Source organism: Zea mays, chromosome 1 (assembly GCF_902167145.1).
Source record: "Zea mays cultivar B73 chromosome 1, Zm-B73-REFERENCE-NAM-5.0, whole genome shotgun sequence".
NCBI lineage: Eukaryota > Viridiplantae > Streptophyta > Magnoliopsida > Poales > Poaceae > Zea > Zea mays.
Window position 1 is genome coordinate 54,623,911 of NC_050096.1, and position 18,448 is coordinate 54,642,358.

Here is an 18,448-nt window from a genome sequence, read left to right on the forward strand (position 1 = left end):
CATCTATGCGAGCCGTGCCGTGAGCCCGATGGGCCAGAAATTGAGGCTCGGCCCAAGCCTACCTTCGGACCGTGCTAGCTCGGTCCAAATTATTTCGTACCAGACCGTGCTTTGGGCTTTTATTTTCAGGCCGTGCTCATGCTGACCCAAAAAGCCCGGCCCATATTTCCAACACTAAGTGCTACTGCTAGGTGGGCAACGCAGCCGCCGAGTACTACAGGAGAACGGATAGCAGTCTCACGAAAAAAGAAAATGAGAGAACGCTCGTTCGTTACACCTGTACAGTGTACATATCATGGGTTAACACCTCGATTCGCGCCGAGAGCCTTCCAGAGCAAAGAAGCCGGCCACCAACAAAACCCGACCCGACGACGACGAGCAAGTAGCTGCCAGAACCCAGCACAGCTCTACCCACCAATTCTGATTCTGGAAGACAGACAGTAGTCGATCGCATCGCATCGCATGGCGACGAGGCCGGCAGCGGAGGAGAAGCCGTGGGAGCTGGCGGCGCACCCGCGGCTGCCCAAGGGCAGGACGGTGGCCGTGGTGGTGCTGGACGGCTGGGGCGAGGCGGCGCCCGACCCCTTCAACTGCATCCACGTCGCCGACACGCCCACGCTCGACGCCCTCAAGAAGGTACGTTACGTTACGTACACGGCCTGGCGTTCGCTGAACTCTGCGCTCACGTGCGGCAGGCAGCTCCGGAGAGATGGAGGCTCATCAAGGCGCACGGGACGGCGGTGGGGCTGCCGACGGACGACGACATGGGGAACAGCGAGGTCGGCCACAATGCGCTCGGAGCGGGACAGATATACGCGCAGGGGTAACTAGATTATACCTCGACTTCGACTAGCTAGCTACCACTCTGCTCCCTTGTTAGACACGTATCATATACGCCATCTGAAAGCCAAACCGAAGCAGAATTAAAAAGCATGGCAAAAAAGAATCACTCGTATTATTAGTGAATGAATTGCCAATGGTCAGCCGGTCACAACATGCAGCGCGAAACTGGTCGATCTGGCGCTGGGTTCCGGGAAGATATACGAGGGCGAAGGTTTCAAGTACATCCAGCAGTCCTTCCAGGACGGCACTCTGCACCTCATCGGCCTGCTCAGCGACGGAGGCGTGCACTCCAGGTTCGACCAGCTGCAGGTCGGTCGTTGAACGCTGCATGCCATCGCTCGTACTCGCAACAGATTTCTGACGGTCGGTCGAGGCAGCTGACCGGCCGGTACTGTGTGTCGCGTGTTTCTTCTTCTTCTCTGTCTTGGCTCGTACGACGTGCAGCTGCTGCTCCAAGGTGCTAGCGAGCGCGGGGCGAAGAGGATACGTGTGCACGTCCTCACGGATGGGCGGGACGTGGCGGACGGCAGCAGCGTCAGGTTCGTGGAGATGCTTGAGGAGGACCTCGCTAGGCTTCGGGAGAAGGGCGTCGATGCGAGAATAGCGTCTGGCGGTGGCAGGATGTATGTGACGATGGACCGTTACGAGGTACGCTGACTACTAACACTGCTACTGTTCGTCAGCCGTACGTTCTGGTTCGGACTCGGAGCACCTACCTGTCGTCGTCTTCCTGCAGAACGACTGGCAGGTCGTGAAGCGAGGCTGGGACGCGCACGTCCTGGGCGAAGCCCCGCACAGGTTCAGGAGCGCGCTCGAGGCCCTGAGGAAGCTGAGGGAGGAGGACCCCAAGAAGGCCAGCGACCAGTACCTGCCCCCCTTCGTCGTAGTCGACGGGAGCGGGGAGCCGGTCGGCCCGGTGCGGGACGGAGACGCCGTGGTGACGTTCAACTTCAGGGCCGACCGGATGGTGATGCTCGCCAAGGCGCTGGAGTACGAGGGCTTCGACAGGTTCGACCGCGTCAGGTTCCCCAGGACGCGGTACGCCGGCATGCTCCAGTACGACGGCGAGCTCAAGCTCCCGCGCCACTACCTCGTTGCTCCCCCGGAGATCCAGAGGACGTCCGGCGAGTACTTGGCGCGCAACGGCGTCCGCACCTACGCTTGCAGGTAAAAATTGCTGCGCTTTTATGTTGATAGATTGTCTTGTGACGATCGAGTCGTTTGATTGCTGTGAATCGAGGCCTCAAATGTTGTCTTCTTCTCGTATGAACTGCGTGCAGCGAGACGGTCAAGTTTGGGCACGTCACTTTTTTCTGGAACGGGAATCGGTCTGGTTACTTCGACCAGAACCTGGAAAAATACGAGGAGATTCCCAGCGATGCCGGCATCCCCTTCAATGTCCAGCCGAAGATGAAGGCCTTGGAAATCGCGCAGAAGGCGAGGGACGCCATCCTGAGCCAAAAATTCGATCAGGTATATAGTTGGTGGATTTAAAACATAGTACAGAGAACCGTCTTTAGAACACCAGACACTAATAGCGGAGGCGTTCTGTAGGTAAGGGTCAACATTGCAAACGGAGATATGGTTGGCCATACAGGAGACATGGAGGCAACCATTGTTGGGTGCAAGGCAGCTGATGAGGCTGTTAAGGTACATGTACATGGACTAGTGCGTCAAGCTTTGCGTTGCGATCACCTCTCTATCTTCCCGAGGGTTTTTCCTAGCTACCGATTGATCCAGTCTGTATCTTGTAGATCATCCTCGACGCCGTTGAGCAAGTGGGCGGCGTTTTCGTGGTGACTGCCGACCACGGCAACGCCGAGGACATGGCGAAAAGAGACAAGTCTGGAGAACCACTCCGGGACAAGGACGGCAAGGTGCAGACCCTGACTTCGCACACGCTGAATCCGGTAAGTTCATTCAGTCCATAGACGCATTGTCTCTCGGCGAATCGCACTCTTGATCGGAAGCCTGGAAACTGCAGGTCCCAATCGCGATAGGAGGCCCCGGGCTTGCGCCTGGCGTCAGGTTCCGTACAGACCTCGCAAGTGCCGGCCTCGCCAATGTTGCGGCGACGGTCATGAACCTTCATGGGTTTCAGGCACCCGATCACTATGAGCCAACGCTGATCCAAGTCGTCGACGAGTGATTTCCGCTTTGCTGGTTGCTGCGTTGCAGTTTTCAGACATTATCTGAACTAACTCCTACCACAGTTGTCCGGCATGTAATCGTACTCAAACTAGACTACCTGGGCAATTACCTGTGCCAATTACCGTGTCGAATGTTCAAAAATGTTTTCGTTAAGGCCTTGTTCGTTTGTATTACACTCGTAATTGTTGTAGCTAATCAAAGTTTATATAAATTAGAGAAACAATCCGGATAGGAATCGTTCCGATTTACTAATCCGGCACAAATGAACAAGGTAAGTATTTTTTTCCGGACAATGCATATATCAGTTAAGCTGACTTCGTAAGGCTGGCTGCAACGCCCCCCCCTGCATAGGGGACGTGAATGTGCCCTACAGCCTCCAACGTCAGCCCCCAAAGGGTCTATCGCAAGGGAAGGAGGGAGATCCACCGGTGGGGGTCGTACTGGTTCTATAGCCCTCTCGTGGGCCCGCCTGGCCAGCACTCTCGTGGCCCCGCGTGGCCAGTAGGGCTGGAAAAAAAGCTCGAGGCTCGCGAGCCGGCTCGGGCTCGATCAGGCTCGGCTCGGCTCGGTGAGGCTCGTGAGCCTAAACGAGCCCGAGCCGAGCCTAATTCTGCGGCTCGCTACACTAACGAGCCGAGCCGAGCCGGCTCGGTGAGGCTCGTGAGCCGGCTCGAGGCTCGGTCCAAACTACTGGTTACTCGAATATCCGTTGACCAGTGTGTAATTGTGCTGTTTTGGTCACAACTCACAAGGAACTAGAGTGAAGGGACATAATTTTTTATTACATGAAACATATTGTGCTTCAAATTTGAGCTAATGACTATAATTAATGTTGTTGAGTACTTGAGTGTACAGGCTCGCGAGCCGAGCCGAGCCGGCTCGCGAGCCTATACCGAGCCGAGCCTCATTACCGAGCTCGCTAAGTGACCGAGCCGAGCCTGGCTCGGCTCGCTATTCCATCGAGCCTCACCGAGCCGAGCCGAGCCAGGCTCGGCTCGGCTCGTTTCCAGCCCTAGTGGCCAGCATGGGAGATCCACCGGACACTGGGAGGAGAGGAAGAGAGAGAGGTGGAGGAGAATGGGAGGAGAGGAAGAGAGGTGGAGGAGAAGTAAAACATTAAACTGTTTGTAGTGGTTTTCTCTAATTTTTACTTTAAATGCTATTATGTAGTCACGTTATTAAGATTTTCTTCTCTATATTCACTCTTTCCGCAACGACTTTTCTGTACATTTTTCTATATATCTCTCTACATATAAAATATACATATCAATCTAACTATCATAACCAACTTATTTTTCCAATTTATTTTTGTTTTGTACACGTACGCCATGTTGACATGTTCGTTTTCAAAAAAAATCTTAAGTACAAAATAAATGACCATTACAAATTGTGCAGACCATAATGCCTCATTAAGTTCAATTTAATTTCGAAATTCAATAACTACTTACTTAATTATTGTGTGTCGTCCAAATTTTTCTTAAATATTGAGTATGTTCCTACATTTGTTTACGAATTTGTTGTGCACCGAATATTTCTGCACGATTGAACTATGACATGCATATTCAACCAAGCTTCCGTTGCAAGCACCCAGTCCAGAACCGTACATAGCAAAACACATCATGATTCTAGTGCAAGACACGAGCTTGCGACACAAGCTACCTCCATCTCGCTTATATATATGCGTACATGCTCTTCCCATTTGTGTGCACATCCCACTCAACTCAAGCTAACTAGCATTTTATGCGCTATGTCGCCTTTGCGTAGGGACGATGATTCCGATTCGAGTGATAGTGACGACAACACACTTATGCCTACCACTCTTCTTACCCTCACCATTGAGGCTACACGCCGTATGCGTAGACGTTCCAGTATCCCTCACCGCGTGATTCACAGGGATCATTATGCCGAAGAGAACTTCATCTACCATCACTACTTCGGGCCGAACCCTGTGTATCCACCCCCACGTGTTTCACAGAAGGTAACAACTAGATACTTGTATTATTATGTTTTGCATTAACAATGTCTTTCATACTTTAGATATTACATTTTATAGATTCCGCATGAGTAGGTCGTTGTTCCTCCGCGTTATGGAAGGACTGCAACAACAGGATAGTTATTTACTCAACAGGTCGACGCGACTGGCCTCGCCGGACTCGAACCACTTCAAAAAGTATGTGTAGCAATGTGTATCCTTACTTACGGCTTACCTACTGATGTCGTAGACGAGTACATTCAAACATGGGAGTCTACCGCTAGGGAATGCCTTATTCATTTCTGCCGCGCATTAATTGCATATTTTAGTGGGTGGTGTCTACAAACTCCTAATGAAGCAGACATTGCACGTATCATGCACAATAGCGAGTCGAGGGGGTTTCTAGGAATGTTGGGTTCCATAGATTGCATGCATTGGGAGTGGAGGAACTGTCCAACCGCGTGGCGAGGACAATTCTGTGGGCGAAATTCAAGACCTACCATGATACTCGAGGCTATCGCAACGTACGATCTCTGGATTTGGCATGCCTGGAACAAACAATGACGTGAACATGCTACACCGATTGCCGGTGTTGGGGCGAAGGCGAAAACGCCACCCTTCGCTCGGTGACATCTACTTCACGCGTTGCACGGACGAAGACAACATCCGTAGGACCCGCCGGATAGACCAAGGGCGTTGTCCATACGGAGGCCTGTTCGGCCCCCTTCACTCTGGCGAGACAAGATGAAGACCCTGAGAAGACCATAGGACCTCCTCCCCCCTCAGAGCAGGGAGAGGCCCATGTACAATCCGGCCCATGTAGCAGGGCCCCGCGTCCAGACCCCGCGTGAGCAGTGTAGGTTGGGCCATGTATGTAATAAAGTATATCGTAATGACTCGTTGTAACATCCCCTCGTAGGAATATTCCGGGGATAAACTAGGTAATCGAGGGTCTAAATGTCCTTGACAGGGTCGGGCAGTCCCTCGAGTACCTATAAATACCCCCGTACTGTGCCAAAGCGTGGGGAGAAAAATATTGTGGCTTTGACACCCCGTGTTAGCATTACAAATCATTTCCCCTATTTCTCGTTGGATCTACCTGTCCTGAAAGGCAGGTTCCAACAACCGGTATTTGACCCTATGACAAGCGGTCGAATGCCACCCGTTCATTACACAATCAACGATCATGCATACAACTTTGGTTATTACCTAGCTGATGGCATATACCCGAACTGGCCAACTTTTGTGAAAGCCATTAGACACCCTTATGAGGAAAAGAAGATATATTTCACACAAATGCAGGAAAGTTACAGGAAGGATATTGAGCACACATTTGTAGTTCTTCAAGCACGCTGGGCGGTGCTGCGTGGTCCTGCGTACGGTTGGGATCGCAACCGTCTAACCGAGATAATAACAGCATGCATAATAATGCACGACATGATTGTGGAGGACAAAGGTGACTTTGCAGCAAACACCAATTTCGGAGAGAGCAGTTCGGCCATTCAACCGTGCCAACTCATTGAAGAAGGACGCTCCGATTGGGTGATTAATCACTTTGATCTTCATCGCCAGGAAAGGTCTTACACAACAAAATGATCTTGTCGAGCATTTGTGGACAAGACGTGGAAGTATGTGAGCTTCTTCCAAGTTAACTAGGTACTTGCAACTTCAATTAAATAAGTGTAATGCCCGACGTGGCTTAGTTCTTTTATGTTCATTGTCAGACAATTAATGGTTATGTCCTGTTAGGGTTTATTGTCATGGTAAGTTGTTTAAGTTAGTACCAGTGTTACTTTGCCTTTCAACTATTGTCTGCAAAACAACTATTTAGCATTACATGTCTTGTCGGCGTTTCGAGACTGGGGGGTCCCTAGGCCGACGAGTGAATGTCGCCGCGTGCCCCAGCCCAGATGGGTCGAGCGCGAGGCCGAGCGCGAAGGGGGGAAAGCGAGGCGGCCGGAGACCGGTGTGAGAGAGGTGGGAATCCCGCGGCCTTCGTGTTCGTCCCGCGCCCAGGTCGGGTGCGCTTGCAGTAGGGGGTTACAAGCGTCCACGCGGGAGAGGGAGCGAGCGGCTTCAAGCGAGCGCGTGTCTCGTCCTCGTCCCCGCGCGGCCAACCCTCTCTAAGAGGGCCCTGGTCCTTCCTTTTATAGGCGTAAGGAGAGGATCCAGGTGTACAATGGGGGGTGTAGCAGAGTGCTACGTGTCTAGCAGGGGAGAGCTAGCGCCCTAAGTACATGCCGTTGTGGCAGCCGGAGAGATTTTGGCACCCAGCTAGTGTGATGTCGTGGCCGTCGGAGGAGTGATGGAGCCTGGCGGAGGGACAGCTGTCGGAGCTATTGAGTCCTTGCTGACGTCCTCTTGCTTCCGTAAGGGGGCTGAGAGCCGCCGTCGTCACAGAGTATGCGGGGCGCCATCATTGCCTATCTAGCGGAGCGAGCCAGATGGGACGCCGGTCTTGTCCCCCGTGGCCCGAGTCAGCTCGGGGTAGGGTGATGATGGGGCCTCCTGTCGACGTGGCTGGCCTGCGCCCTGGGTTGGGCGATGTGGAAGCTCCTCCGAAGCCGAGGTCGAGTCTGTCTTCCATGGCCGAGGTCGAGTCCGAGCCCTTGGGTCGGGCGAGGCGGAGACCGTCGGCTGAGGTCAGGGCGTAGTCCGAGCCCTGGGGTTGGGCGGAGTGGAGTTCGTCGTCTTCTGGGGCTGAGCCCAAGTCCGAGCCCTGGGTCAGGCGGAGCGGAGTTCGCCGTCTTCCGGGGCCTAGCCCTAGTCCGAGCCCTGGGTCGGGCGGAGTGGAGTTCGCCGTCTTCCGAGGCCTAGCCCGAGTCCGAGCCCTGAGTCGGGCGGAGCGAAGTTCGCCGTCTTCCGGGGCCTAGCCCGAGTCCGAGCCCTGGGTCGGGCGGAGCGGAGTTTCCTATGGTGCCTGCGGCCGGGCCTGACTGCCTGTCAGCCTCACTCTGTCAAGTGGCACCGCAGTCAGAGCGGCGCAGGTGGCGCTGTCTTTCTGCCAGTCCGGTCAGGGGAGCGGCGAAGTGACGGTGGTCACTTCGGCTCTGGGGGGCGCGAGTCAGGATAAAGGTGTCAGGCCACCTTTGCATTAAACGCTCCTGCGACTTGGTCGGTCGGTGCGGCGATTTGGTCAGGGTTGCTTCTTGGCGAAGACAGGGCCTCGGGCGAGCCGGGAACACGTTCGCCGCTGGAGGGGGGCCTCGGGCGAGACAGAGATCCTTCGGGGTCGGCTGCCCTTGTCCGAGGCCAGGCTCGGGCGAGGCGTGATCGAGTCCCTCGTATGGACCGATCCTTGACTTAATCGCACCCATCAAGCCTTTGCAGCTTTATGCTGATGGGGGTTACCAGCTGAGAATTAGGAGCCTTGAGGGTACCCCTAATTATGGTCCCCGACAGTAGCCCCCGAGCCTCAAAGGGAGTGTTAGCACTCGCTTGGAGGCTTTCGTCGCACTTTTTTGCAAGGGGACCAGCCTTTCTCAGTTGCGTTTTGTTCCAGTGGGTGCGCGCGAGCGCACCCGCCGGGTGTAGCCCCCGAGGCCTCGGAGGAGTGGTTTCACTCCTCCGAGGTCTTAATGCCTCACGTAATGCTTCGGCTGGTCTGGTCGTCCCTCATGCGAGCTGGCCGTAGCCCGGGTGTACGGTCGGGTCCCAAGGTCTCGGGCTGGTATGTTGACGCTGTCAACGGTTCGGTCGGAGCCGGGTTTGCGAGAGCAGCCCCCGAGCCTCTGCACAGGGCGAGAGGGCGATCAGGGACAGACTCGACTTTTTTACATACGCCCCTGCGTCGCCTTTCCGCAAGGAGGAGGGGGGAAAGTGCCATGTTGCCCTCGATGGGCGCCGAACATGGTGTCTCCGGTGAGCTGCAAGCGGGTAATCCAAGTGGACGTCCGTGCCCCATTCGTTGGGGGTCGGCTAGGGGCCCAGAGGCACGCCCAAAAGTACCTGCGGGTGATCTGCCGGACCCGGTCCCCTGGCGACGGGGTCCGAGGGCTCGATGACTCCCTCCGATGGGATTCCGTTACAAGATCGTTCCCGCTGGTCTCGGAAATGTCCTAGGGTACCTCGGGAGCGCAACCCGAGCCTTGGTTATGTATCGAACGTACCCATGGTCATCCCTCGCTCGGCGTCTGAGGCGACTGTGAACCCTTCGGGGGCCAGCCTTCGAACCCCTGATCAGTAGTGGGTGCGGAGCCCGAGTAGCCTGAGGCGGCCGTTGAACCCTTCCGAGGGGCCGGCCTTCGAACCTCTGACCAGTAGTGGGTGTAGGGCCCACGCGATCTGAGGCGGCTGTCGAACCCTTCCGAGGGGCCAGCCTTCGAACCTCTGATCAGTAGGGAGGCTCGGAGCCTGGTTCCTTCACGGGGAAGGATCCTTTTCGGGGTATCCCCCTTTCCCGGTCCCTGTTGCAAGAGAGAGAAAGAGGAAAAAAGGAAAAGGATATGAAATCGAACGACGTGGCGTACCTTTTTTGACGCGGTCATTATGGCGAAGGCGAAGCGTCGCCCGCTTCTCCTGCCAGAGGCGCCGCCTGTCCCGCCGCGGAGTTAATGCGACGGAGCGAGTGCTTGGCGGGGCGGTCGTTGCGCATGCGCGAGCCGTTCGAGGAACGGATCACGGGCGCGTTGTCTTCACGCCGTGAGAGAGGGTTCTCTCGCTGCCCCGGACGGGACGTGAGCTTGGCCGACGACGTGGCCGCTGCTCCTGCCCGCCTGCCACCGCCATTACTGCCGGCCCATTTTTGGCCGCATTGACCGCCGTGCCAGGCTAGCGCTGCTGGGTCGTGCGCTGGGTCGCCTCGAGTCGCGGTATTGGTTCCGCAGTCGAGGAGGCGCGGTAGTGGCGCAAGTGGCGGTGCAGTCGTATGCACGAAGCATTCGGTGCGCCGGTTGCATGACGCGTGGGCCTGGGCCTCTATGCTGGGCGTGCTGGGAGTCGGAGAAGTGCGCCCACTTGGCGCGGTTGCATGCCGCCTGCATGGCTGCCCGCCCCTTTCACCCGTTGGTCTGGGCAAAAGTGGAGAGTCGCTTGTAACCGCTGGGCGGTTGTATGCACCGCGCACGGCGGTTTGGCTTCTTTTGCTCTGAGCCGGCTTGCATGACGTGTGGGACCCAGCCCCCGCGCCGTAGGGGAGGACCTTGGAGTGTGTTGGAGAAGACTCAGCCCATGATGGCTGGGGACGCAAGTAGGGAGAGCCACCTTTAAAAGGAGGGTGACCCCCTTGGAAGGCGACCATGTCTTCGCGCTCCTTTATGCATCGTGTCTTTCCACCTTCCAAGCCCCCGGTTGGGGGATATCCGTCGTCTTTCCGCCTCGTCGTTGGAGGAACGCAACTCCATGGGAGTTGGTACCTTTCAGCCATCGTTCGGCTTCAAGGATTTTCATCAGCCAGCCCGGCTGTACCCCCCCCGCCGACGGTCACCCAAGACGGTGACCTCCAGCCCCCGGGTGGGGAGAAGCAAGCCGGGCTGCGATCTTGGTCCCACCCTCAGCTCCAAGGATGTTCATCATCCTTGCTGGGGTGGAGGCCGGGCTGAGCCGGAGCTCTACCTCCCGCGCGGGTTCGTGGGTCAGCCTCTCCTGCGGCGTCCGAGGGAGAGGGCGCTCACCGGCCCTGTGGGCGGGTCGGACTTCGACAACGCGGGGCCGGTCGACGGCAGGCGTCGTCAGCCCCAGCGCGTCGGGCTCGTCGGCTTGGCTCCCGGTGCCCCCTCCTGCCGGAAGGCGGCTGCCGCGCCGTGTGCACGGGAGGACCGCCCAAGATGTCGCGCGCTGCTAGGGCGGCGTTCGTGTTCTGGGGTGGTCCTGCCTTTGCACCGGTACGGTGCCTCCGCGCGGAGGTCGATGCCCTGCTCGTCCGGGAGGATCCGAGTGGGGATCTGCCGGCGGGCTGACGGCCCCTGTCGTCGGTGCCGAGGCGGAGGCGGCTCGAGAAGTCCCCGTCGCCGACGGGATCACCGCCACCATCCGTGCTTCGGGCCTCCGGCCCTTTGTACTTGTCCTCGCCCCTCGAGCGTCGGCGTGGGCGAGGGCAGGGTTGCAGCGGCATTCGCCCTGAGGCCATCGCCGCTGCAGTTCGGCCACCCGTAGAGGGGGTCGTTGTCGCTGCTGCTGGAGCGGGCGACGGTGAGCCGTCCGTCGGTCTTTTGTTGCTTCGCAGGCCCCCCCATCGAGTGGGGTTGTTCGTACCTGCGGAGGTGGAATCGGAGTTCCGTTTGTAATGGCACTTTGAATGCCGATGTTTTGTTCATTGCGGCTTTCGGGGCCTGAACATGTATGTATTTTTCGGCACGGAGCCGTGTTTTTTCCTCATTTTCGAGCACTAAGACTCGCCTGTTGGTTGTCTGAACCGCTTCACCAAGCGTGAGTCGCCCTGTGTAAAGGTGACGAGTGAGGTATCCGTATCCCGGAGGCATAGGAGTCCCTCAGCTCGGTCGGCCTTGTTGTCCGAGGCTTCTCTAGCTTAGTTAAAGGAACCCCTCGGCCGCTCTCCGATGAGCCGAGGCCAGGGGTAGCGGTGTCGGCGCGAACGGAGACAGAGTTGGCTCGGTGAGAAGACCTGGTCGGCCGGAGCCTGGCCAGGTCGTCCGTTAGCGGGACCGACGCCAGGATTGACCTGCCGAGGCCTCGGGTCGGGCTGACGTCCTCAGGGGACAGCTGGCCGAGGCCTCGGGGGTGGCCAGCCGACCCGCCTGCCTGAGCCGGATTCTTGGAGAAGACCCTGGCGGCGACGACCCGGGCTTGGTGATGACGCCGTCCTTCAGAGTTGGGATCTTCGGACCGCGTCGCCGTCCGAGGCTAGGTCGGGCCTCGCCGAAGGTGTTGCCGACGCCGAGGGTGCTGTTGCTCCCTTCAGCCGTCAAGATCCGAGACTGCAGGATCGGATTGTCTTGTAGTGTGGGTTTCCTGCGGCCGCCGAGGCCAAAACACACCCTTGCTATGTTGTAAGGCTGCGTCTCTTTTCCTCTTGTTCCGAGTATCTGGACTTTTTTGTCGGTAACGGAATCGCTTGTGCGAGCGAGAGTTGCTTCTCACGGAAGGTGATGAGTGAGGTATCCATATCCCGGAGGCGTAGGAGTCCCTCGGCTCGGTCGGCCTTGCCGCTTACGCGCACTCTTACCCGTCCTTGTGGTTCTGTTACCGACGCAGTCAGGAAGGCTCGAAGAATCACTCCGGCAGAAGAGCTTCCGAACGAGAAGACTTGTTCGGTCCGCGGAATCACTTATCCGAACGCGAGTTACTTATCGCAGAAGGTGATGAGTGAGGTATCCGTATCCCGGAGGCGTAGGAGTCCCTCGGCTCGGTCAGCCTTGGCTGCTTACGTGTACTCCGTCGTTTTTAGGATCCGCTTTCGAAGCAGTCAAAAAGCACGAAAGATATTCTGACAGAAAGGATCTTTTTTCGAGGAAAAAATTCGACGCAGAGGGGGTTCCCCCCCTTTTAGCCCCCGAGGGAGGGTCGGGCTTTGCCGAGGCAAGGCTGACCCTTCCTTGATGACTAAACTTTGCGTGGGAGCGAGGTATATGAACAACTTGAAAACATCTTAAGGGTAGAAGCGACGTAGCTGTTGGATGTTCCAAGCGTTGCTGTAGACCTCGCCTTGACTGTTGGCCAACTTGTACGTTTCGGGCTTCAGAACTTTGGCGATGACGAACGACCCCTCCCAGGGGGGCGTGAGCTTGTGCCGTCCTCGGGCGTCTTGTCGCAGCCGAAGCACCAGGTCGCCCACCTGGAGGTCTCGGGACCGGACCCCTCGGGCGTGGTAGCGTCGCATGGACTGCTGGTACCGCGCCGAGTGCAGTAAGGCCCTGTCCTGAGCCTCTTCCAGCTGGTCCAGCGAGTCTTCTCGACTAGCTTGGTTGCTCTGGTCGGCATAGGCCCTTGTCCTCGGGGAGCCGTATTCCAGGTCTATGGGTAGGACGGCCTCGGCCCCGTAGACTAAAAAGAACGGCGTGAAGCCCGTGGCTCGGCTCGGTGTTGTCCTCAGGCTCCAGACCACCGAGGGGAGTTCCTTCATCCATCGCTTGCCGAACTTGTTGAGGTCGTTGTAGATCCGAGGCTTGAGCCCTTGTAGAATCATGCCGTTGGCACGTTCTACTTGCCCATTCGTCATGGGATGAGCCACGGCGGCCCAGTCCACCCGGATGTGGTGATCCTCGCAGAAGTCCAGGAACTTTCCGCCGGTGAACTGGGTGCCGTTGTCGGTGATGATGGAGTTCGGGACCCCGAAGCGATGGATGATGTTGGTGAAGAACGCCACCGTCTGCTCGGACCTGATGCTGTTTAGGGGTCGGACCTCGATCCACTTGGAGAATTTGTCGATGGCGACCAACAGGTGCGTGTAGCCCCCGGGTGCCTTCTGCAAGGGGCCGACGAGGTCCAGACCCCACACAGCAAAAGGCCAGGTGATGGGTATCGTCTGCAGAGCCTGAGCGGGCAGGTGGGTTTGCCTTGCGTAGAATTGACACCCTTCGCAGGTGCGAACAATTCTAGTGGCGTCGGCCACCGCCGTCGGCCAGTAGAAGCCTTGTCAAAAAGCATTCCCAACAAGGGCTCGAGGCGCTGCGTGATGGCCGCAAGCCCCCGAGTGTATCTCTCGCAGGTGTTCCTGACCTTCGGCGATGGAGATGCATCGCTGGAGGATGCTAGAGGGGCTGCGGTGGTAGAGCTCCTTCTCATCACCCAGCAAGACGAACGACTTGGCGCGCCGCGCCACCCGCCGAGCCTCGGCTCGGTCGAGGGGTAGCTCTCCTCGGTGGAGATATTGCAGGTACAGGGTCTGCCAGTTTTGATCAGGCGTGACCCCGCTTTGCTCCCCCTCGACGTGCAGCGTCTCGCCCTCGGGGGCCGAGGGTACCTCGGACCAAACCGAGGGTGCCTCGAGCCGAGCCGAGGGTGCCTCGGACTGTGCTGAGGGTACCTCGGGCTGGGCCGAGGGTGCCTCGGGCAGAGCCGAGGGCGCCTCGGACTGTGCCGAGGGTACCTCGGGCTGGGCCGAGGGTGCCTCAGGCTCGGGCATGTCGTCGATCTTGACGGAGGGCTGACGCAGATCTCGGGAGAAGACGTCCGGAGGAACCGTTGTTCGCCCCGAGGCTATTTTAGCCAGCTCGTCCGCAGTCTCGTTGTAGCGCCGAGCGATGTGGTTGAGCTCGAGCCCGTAGAACTTGTCTTCCAGGCGCCGAACCTCATCGCAGTAGGCCTCCATCTTCGGGTCGCGCCAGTGGGAGTTCTTCATGACTTGGTCGATGACGAGCTGTGAGTCACCGCGAGCGTCGAGGCGTCGGACCCCTAGCTCGATGGCGATCCGCAACTCGTTGACCAGAGCCTCATACTTAGCCACATTGTTGGACACCAGGAAATGGAGGCGTAGCACGTAGCGTAGGTGCTTCCCGAGGGGCGAGATGAAGAGTAGGCCTACGCCGGCTCCTGTCTTCATCAGCGACCCGTCGAAGAACATGGTCTAGAGCTCCGGCTGGATCGGAGCTGTTGGGAGCTGAGTGTCGACCCATTCAGCTACGAAGTCCGCCAAGACCTGGGACTTGATGGCCTTCCGGGGAGCGAACGAGATTGTCTCGCCCATGATTTCCACCGCCCACTTTGCAATCCTACCCGAGGCCTCTCGGCACTGGATGATCTCCCCCAGGGGGAAGGATGACACCACAGTTACCGGATGAGACTCGAAGTAGTGCTGCAGCTTTCGCCGCGTTAGGATCACCGCGTACAGTAGCTTCTTAACTTGTGGGTAGCGGATCTTGGTTTCGGACAGTACCTCGCTGACGAAGTAGACTGGCCTCTGAATGGGCAATGCATGCCCCTCTTCTTGCCTCTCGACCACAATCGCGGCGCTAACCACCTGAGTGGTCGCGGCGACGTAGACCAAGAGGGCTTCTCTGGCAGCTGGGGGTACCAAGATAGGCGCCTTCGTGAGGAGCGCCTTCAGGTTCCCGAGGGCTTCCTCAGCCTCAGGGGTCCAAGTGAAGCACTCGGCCTTCCTTAAGAGGCGGTACAGAGGTAGACCTCTTTCGCCGAGGCATGAGATGAAGTGGCTCAGAGCCGCGAGGCATCCCATGACCCTCTGTACGCCTTTCAAGTCCTTGATGGGCCCCATGCTGGTGATGGCTGCAATCTTCTCCGGGTTGGCTTCGATGCCCCGCTCGGAGACGATGAACCCCAAGAGCATGCCTCGGGGCACCCCGAAAACACACTTTTCGGGATTGAGCTTGACGCCCTTCGCCTTGAGACATCGGAATATCACTTCAAGGTCGGAAAGGAGGTCGGAGGCTTTCCTCGTCTTGACTACGATGCCATCGACATAGGCCTCGACCGTGCGGCCAATGTGTTCGCCGAACACATGGTTCATGCACCGCTGGTACGTCGCGCCCGCATTCCTCAAGCCGAACAGCATGGTGACATAGCAGTACATGACGAAGGGTGTGATGAAAGAAGTCGCGAGCTGGTCGGACTCTTTCATCCTGATTTGGTGATACCCCGAGTAGGCATCGAGGAAAGACAGGGTTTCGCACCCAGCAGTGGAATCCACGATTTGGTCGATGCGAGGCAGAGGGTAGGGAACCTTCGGACATGCTTTGTTGAGACCAGTGTAGTCTACACACATCCGCCATTTCCCCCCTTTCTTTCTCACAAGCACAGGGTTGGCAAGCCATTCGGGATGGAATACCTCCTTGATGAACCCTGCCGCCATTAGCTTGTGGATCTCCTCGCCTATGGCTCTGCGCTTCTCCTCGTCGAATCGGCGCAGAGGCTGCTTGACGGGTCGGGCTCTAGCTCGGATGTCCAGCGAGTGCTCGGCGACATCCCTCGGTATGCCAGGCATGTCCGAGGGACTCCACGCGAAGACATCGGCGTTCGCGCGGAGAAAGTCGACGAGCACTGCTTCCTATTTGGGACCAAGCTCGGAGCCGATCCGGACTTGCTTGGAGGCGTCACTGCTGGGGTCGAGGGGGACGGACTTAACCGTCTCCACTGGCTCGAAGTTGCCGGCATGACGCTTCACGTCCGGCACCTCCTTAGAGAGGCTTTCCAGGTCGGCGATGAGGGCCTCGGACTCGGCGAGGGCATCGGCGTACTCCACGCACTCCATGTCGCATTCGAACGCGTGTTTATACGTGGGGCCGACGGTGATGACCCCGTTGGGGCCCAACATCTTGAGCTTCAGGTAGGTGTAGTTGGGGACGGCCATGAACTTCACGTAGCATGGCCTCCCCAGTACCGCGTGGTAGGTTCCTCGGAACCCAATCACCTCGAACGTCAGGGTCTCCCTTCGGAAGTTGGAGGGTGTTCCGAAGCAGACGGGAAGGTCGAGCTGTCCGAGGGGCTGGACGCGCTTCCCGGGAATGATCCCATGGAAGGGCGCAGCGCCTACCCGGATGGAGGACAGATCGACACGCAGGAGCCCGAGGGTCTCGGCGTAGATGATGTTGAGGCTACTGCCTCCGTCCATGAAGACCTTGGTGAGCCTAACGTCGCCGATGATGGGGTCGACGACGAGCGGGTATTTCCCCGGGCATGGCACATGGTCGGGGTGGTCGGCTTGGTCGAAGGTGATGGGCTTGTCGGACCAGTCTAGGTAGACTGGCGCCGCCACCTTCACCGAACAGACCTCCCGGCGCTCTTGCTTGCGGTGCCGAGCCGAGGCGTTCGCCGCTTGCCCACCATAGATCATGAAGCAGTCGCGGACCTCGGGGAACTCTCCTGCCTGGTGATCTTCCTTCTTGTCGTCGTCGCGGGCCTTGCCACCCTTCGCGGGTGGCCCGGCCCTGTGGAAGTGGCGCCGAAGCATGATGCACTCCTCAAGGGTGTGCTTGACGGGCCCCTGGTGATAGGGGCACGACTCCTTGAGCATCTTGTCGAAGAGGTTGGCACCTCCGGTGGGCTTCCGAGGGTTCTTGTACTCGGCGGCGGCGACAAGGTCTGCGTCGGCGGCGTCGCGTTTCGCGTGCGACTTCTTCTTGCCCTTCTTCTTGGTGCCGCGCTGAGTTGATGCCTCGGGGGCATCTTCCGAAGGGCGGCCCTGGGGCTGCTTGTCCTTCCGGAAGATAGCCTCGACCGCCTCCTGGCCGGAGGCGAACTTGGTGGCGATGTCCATCAGCTTGCTCGCCCTGGTGGGGGTCTTGCGACCCAGCTTGCTCACCAGGTCGCGGCAGGTGGTGCCAGCGAGGAACGCGCCGATGACATCCGAGTCGGTGATGTTGGGCAGCTCGGTGCGCTGCTTCGAGAATCGCCGGATGTAGTCCCGAAGAGACTGTCCCGGCTGCTGTCGGCAGCTTCGAAGGTCCCAGGAATTCCCAGGGCGCACGTATGTGCCCTGGAAATTCCCGGCGAAAGCTTGGACCAGGTCGTCCCAGTTGGAGATCTGCCCCGGAGGCAGGTGCTCTAACCAGGCGCGAGCGGTGTCGGAGAGGAACAGGGGGAGGTTGCGGATGATGAGGTTGTCATCGTCCGTTCCACCCAGTTGACAGGCCAGACGGTAGTCCGCGAGCCACAGTTCCGGTCTCGTCTCCCCCGAGTACTTCGTGATAGTAGTCGGGGGTCGGAACTGGGTCGGGAACGGCGCCCGTCGTATGGCTCGGCTGAAGGCCTGCGGACCGGGTGGCTCGGGCGAGGGACTCCGATCCTCCCCGCTGTCGTAGCGTCCCCCACGCCTGGGGTGGTAGCCACGGCGCACCCTCTCGTCGAGGTGGGCCCGACGGTCACGGTGATGGTGCTCGTTGCTGAGGCGACCCGGGGCCGCAGGCGCTGTGTTGCGCGTGCGCCCGGGGCAGACTGAGGCTTCCCGCATGAATCGGGAAGTCGCGGCATGGGGTTCCGAGGGGTACCCCTGCCTTCGGGAGGCGGAGCTCTCGGCTCATCGGACCGCGGCGCCTTCCAGGAGATTCTTGAGCTCTCCCTGGATTCGCCGCCCCTCGGTGGTTGATGGCTCCGACATCACGCGGAGAAGCATTGCCGCTGCTGCCAGGTTCTGGCCGACCCCACTAGATGCGGGTGGCGGCCTGACCCTGACGTCGTCGGCGATGCGGTGCTGGAAGCCCTGGGGCAGATGACATATTTCTCCAGCCAGAGGTTGGCCCGCCCATGCCTGCCCGACGTCCCGGCGGATCGGCTCAAGCGCTCCTGCTCCCTCGTCGAGCTTGGCCTGTACCCCGCGGATTTGCTCGAGCTGTGGGTCATGGCCCCCCGCCTGAACGGGGACCACAGCTAGCTCCCATGGGATGTCAACGCGGGGCACCGACCTAGGGAGATCACCATCCTCCGGCATGCCGAGATGGTTGCCTTCGGAGGGACCCTTAGATCGACGTGGAAGCATTCGTGACTTGGGCCGCAGTCCTCGTCGCCGAGGCTACGGCTACCGTCGGAACAGTCGGAAAGGCAGTAGTCGCATGCGGTCATGAAGTCCCGCATGGCACTGGGGTTGCCAAGTCCAGAGAAATCCCAACAGAAGCTAGGCTCGTCGTCTTCCTC

The 18,448-nt window shown here is 58.5% G+C and overlaps 1 protein-coding gene across 2 annotated transcripts; it reads left to right on the forward strand.

Moving 5' to 3' along the window:
• The first annotated feature begins 265 nt into the window (after positions 1 to 265).
• On the forward strand, positions 266 to 3,246 carry LOC103634611 (2,3-bisphosphoglycerate-independent phosphoglycerate mutase). 2 transcript variants are annotated; one of them, XM_008657076.4, is made up of 9 exons: positions 266 to 636; positions 696 to 823; positions 1,002 to 1,152; positions 1,288 to 1,491; positions 1,580 to 2,010; positions 2,124 to 2,316; positions 2,398 to 2,493; positions 2,598 to 2,753; positions 2,828 to 3,246. In XM_008657076.4, the coding sequence occupies exons 1-9, from the start codon at positions 463 to 465 to the stop codon at positions 2,990 to 2,992; spliced, it is 1,698 nt and encodes a 565-aa protein (XP_008655298.1). In that variant the 5' UTR covers positions 266 to 462; the 3' UTR covers positions 2,993 to 3,246. The 2 variants fall into 2 exon arrangements, with proteins under 2 accessions (XP_008655298.1, XP_020401952.1); XM_020546363.3 differs by having other exon boundaries at positions 545 to 823; positions 1,002 to 1,136.
• The last annotated feature ends 15,202 nt before the right edge of the window (positions 3,247 to 18,448 follow it).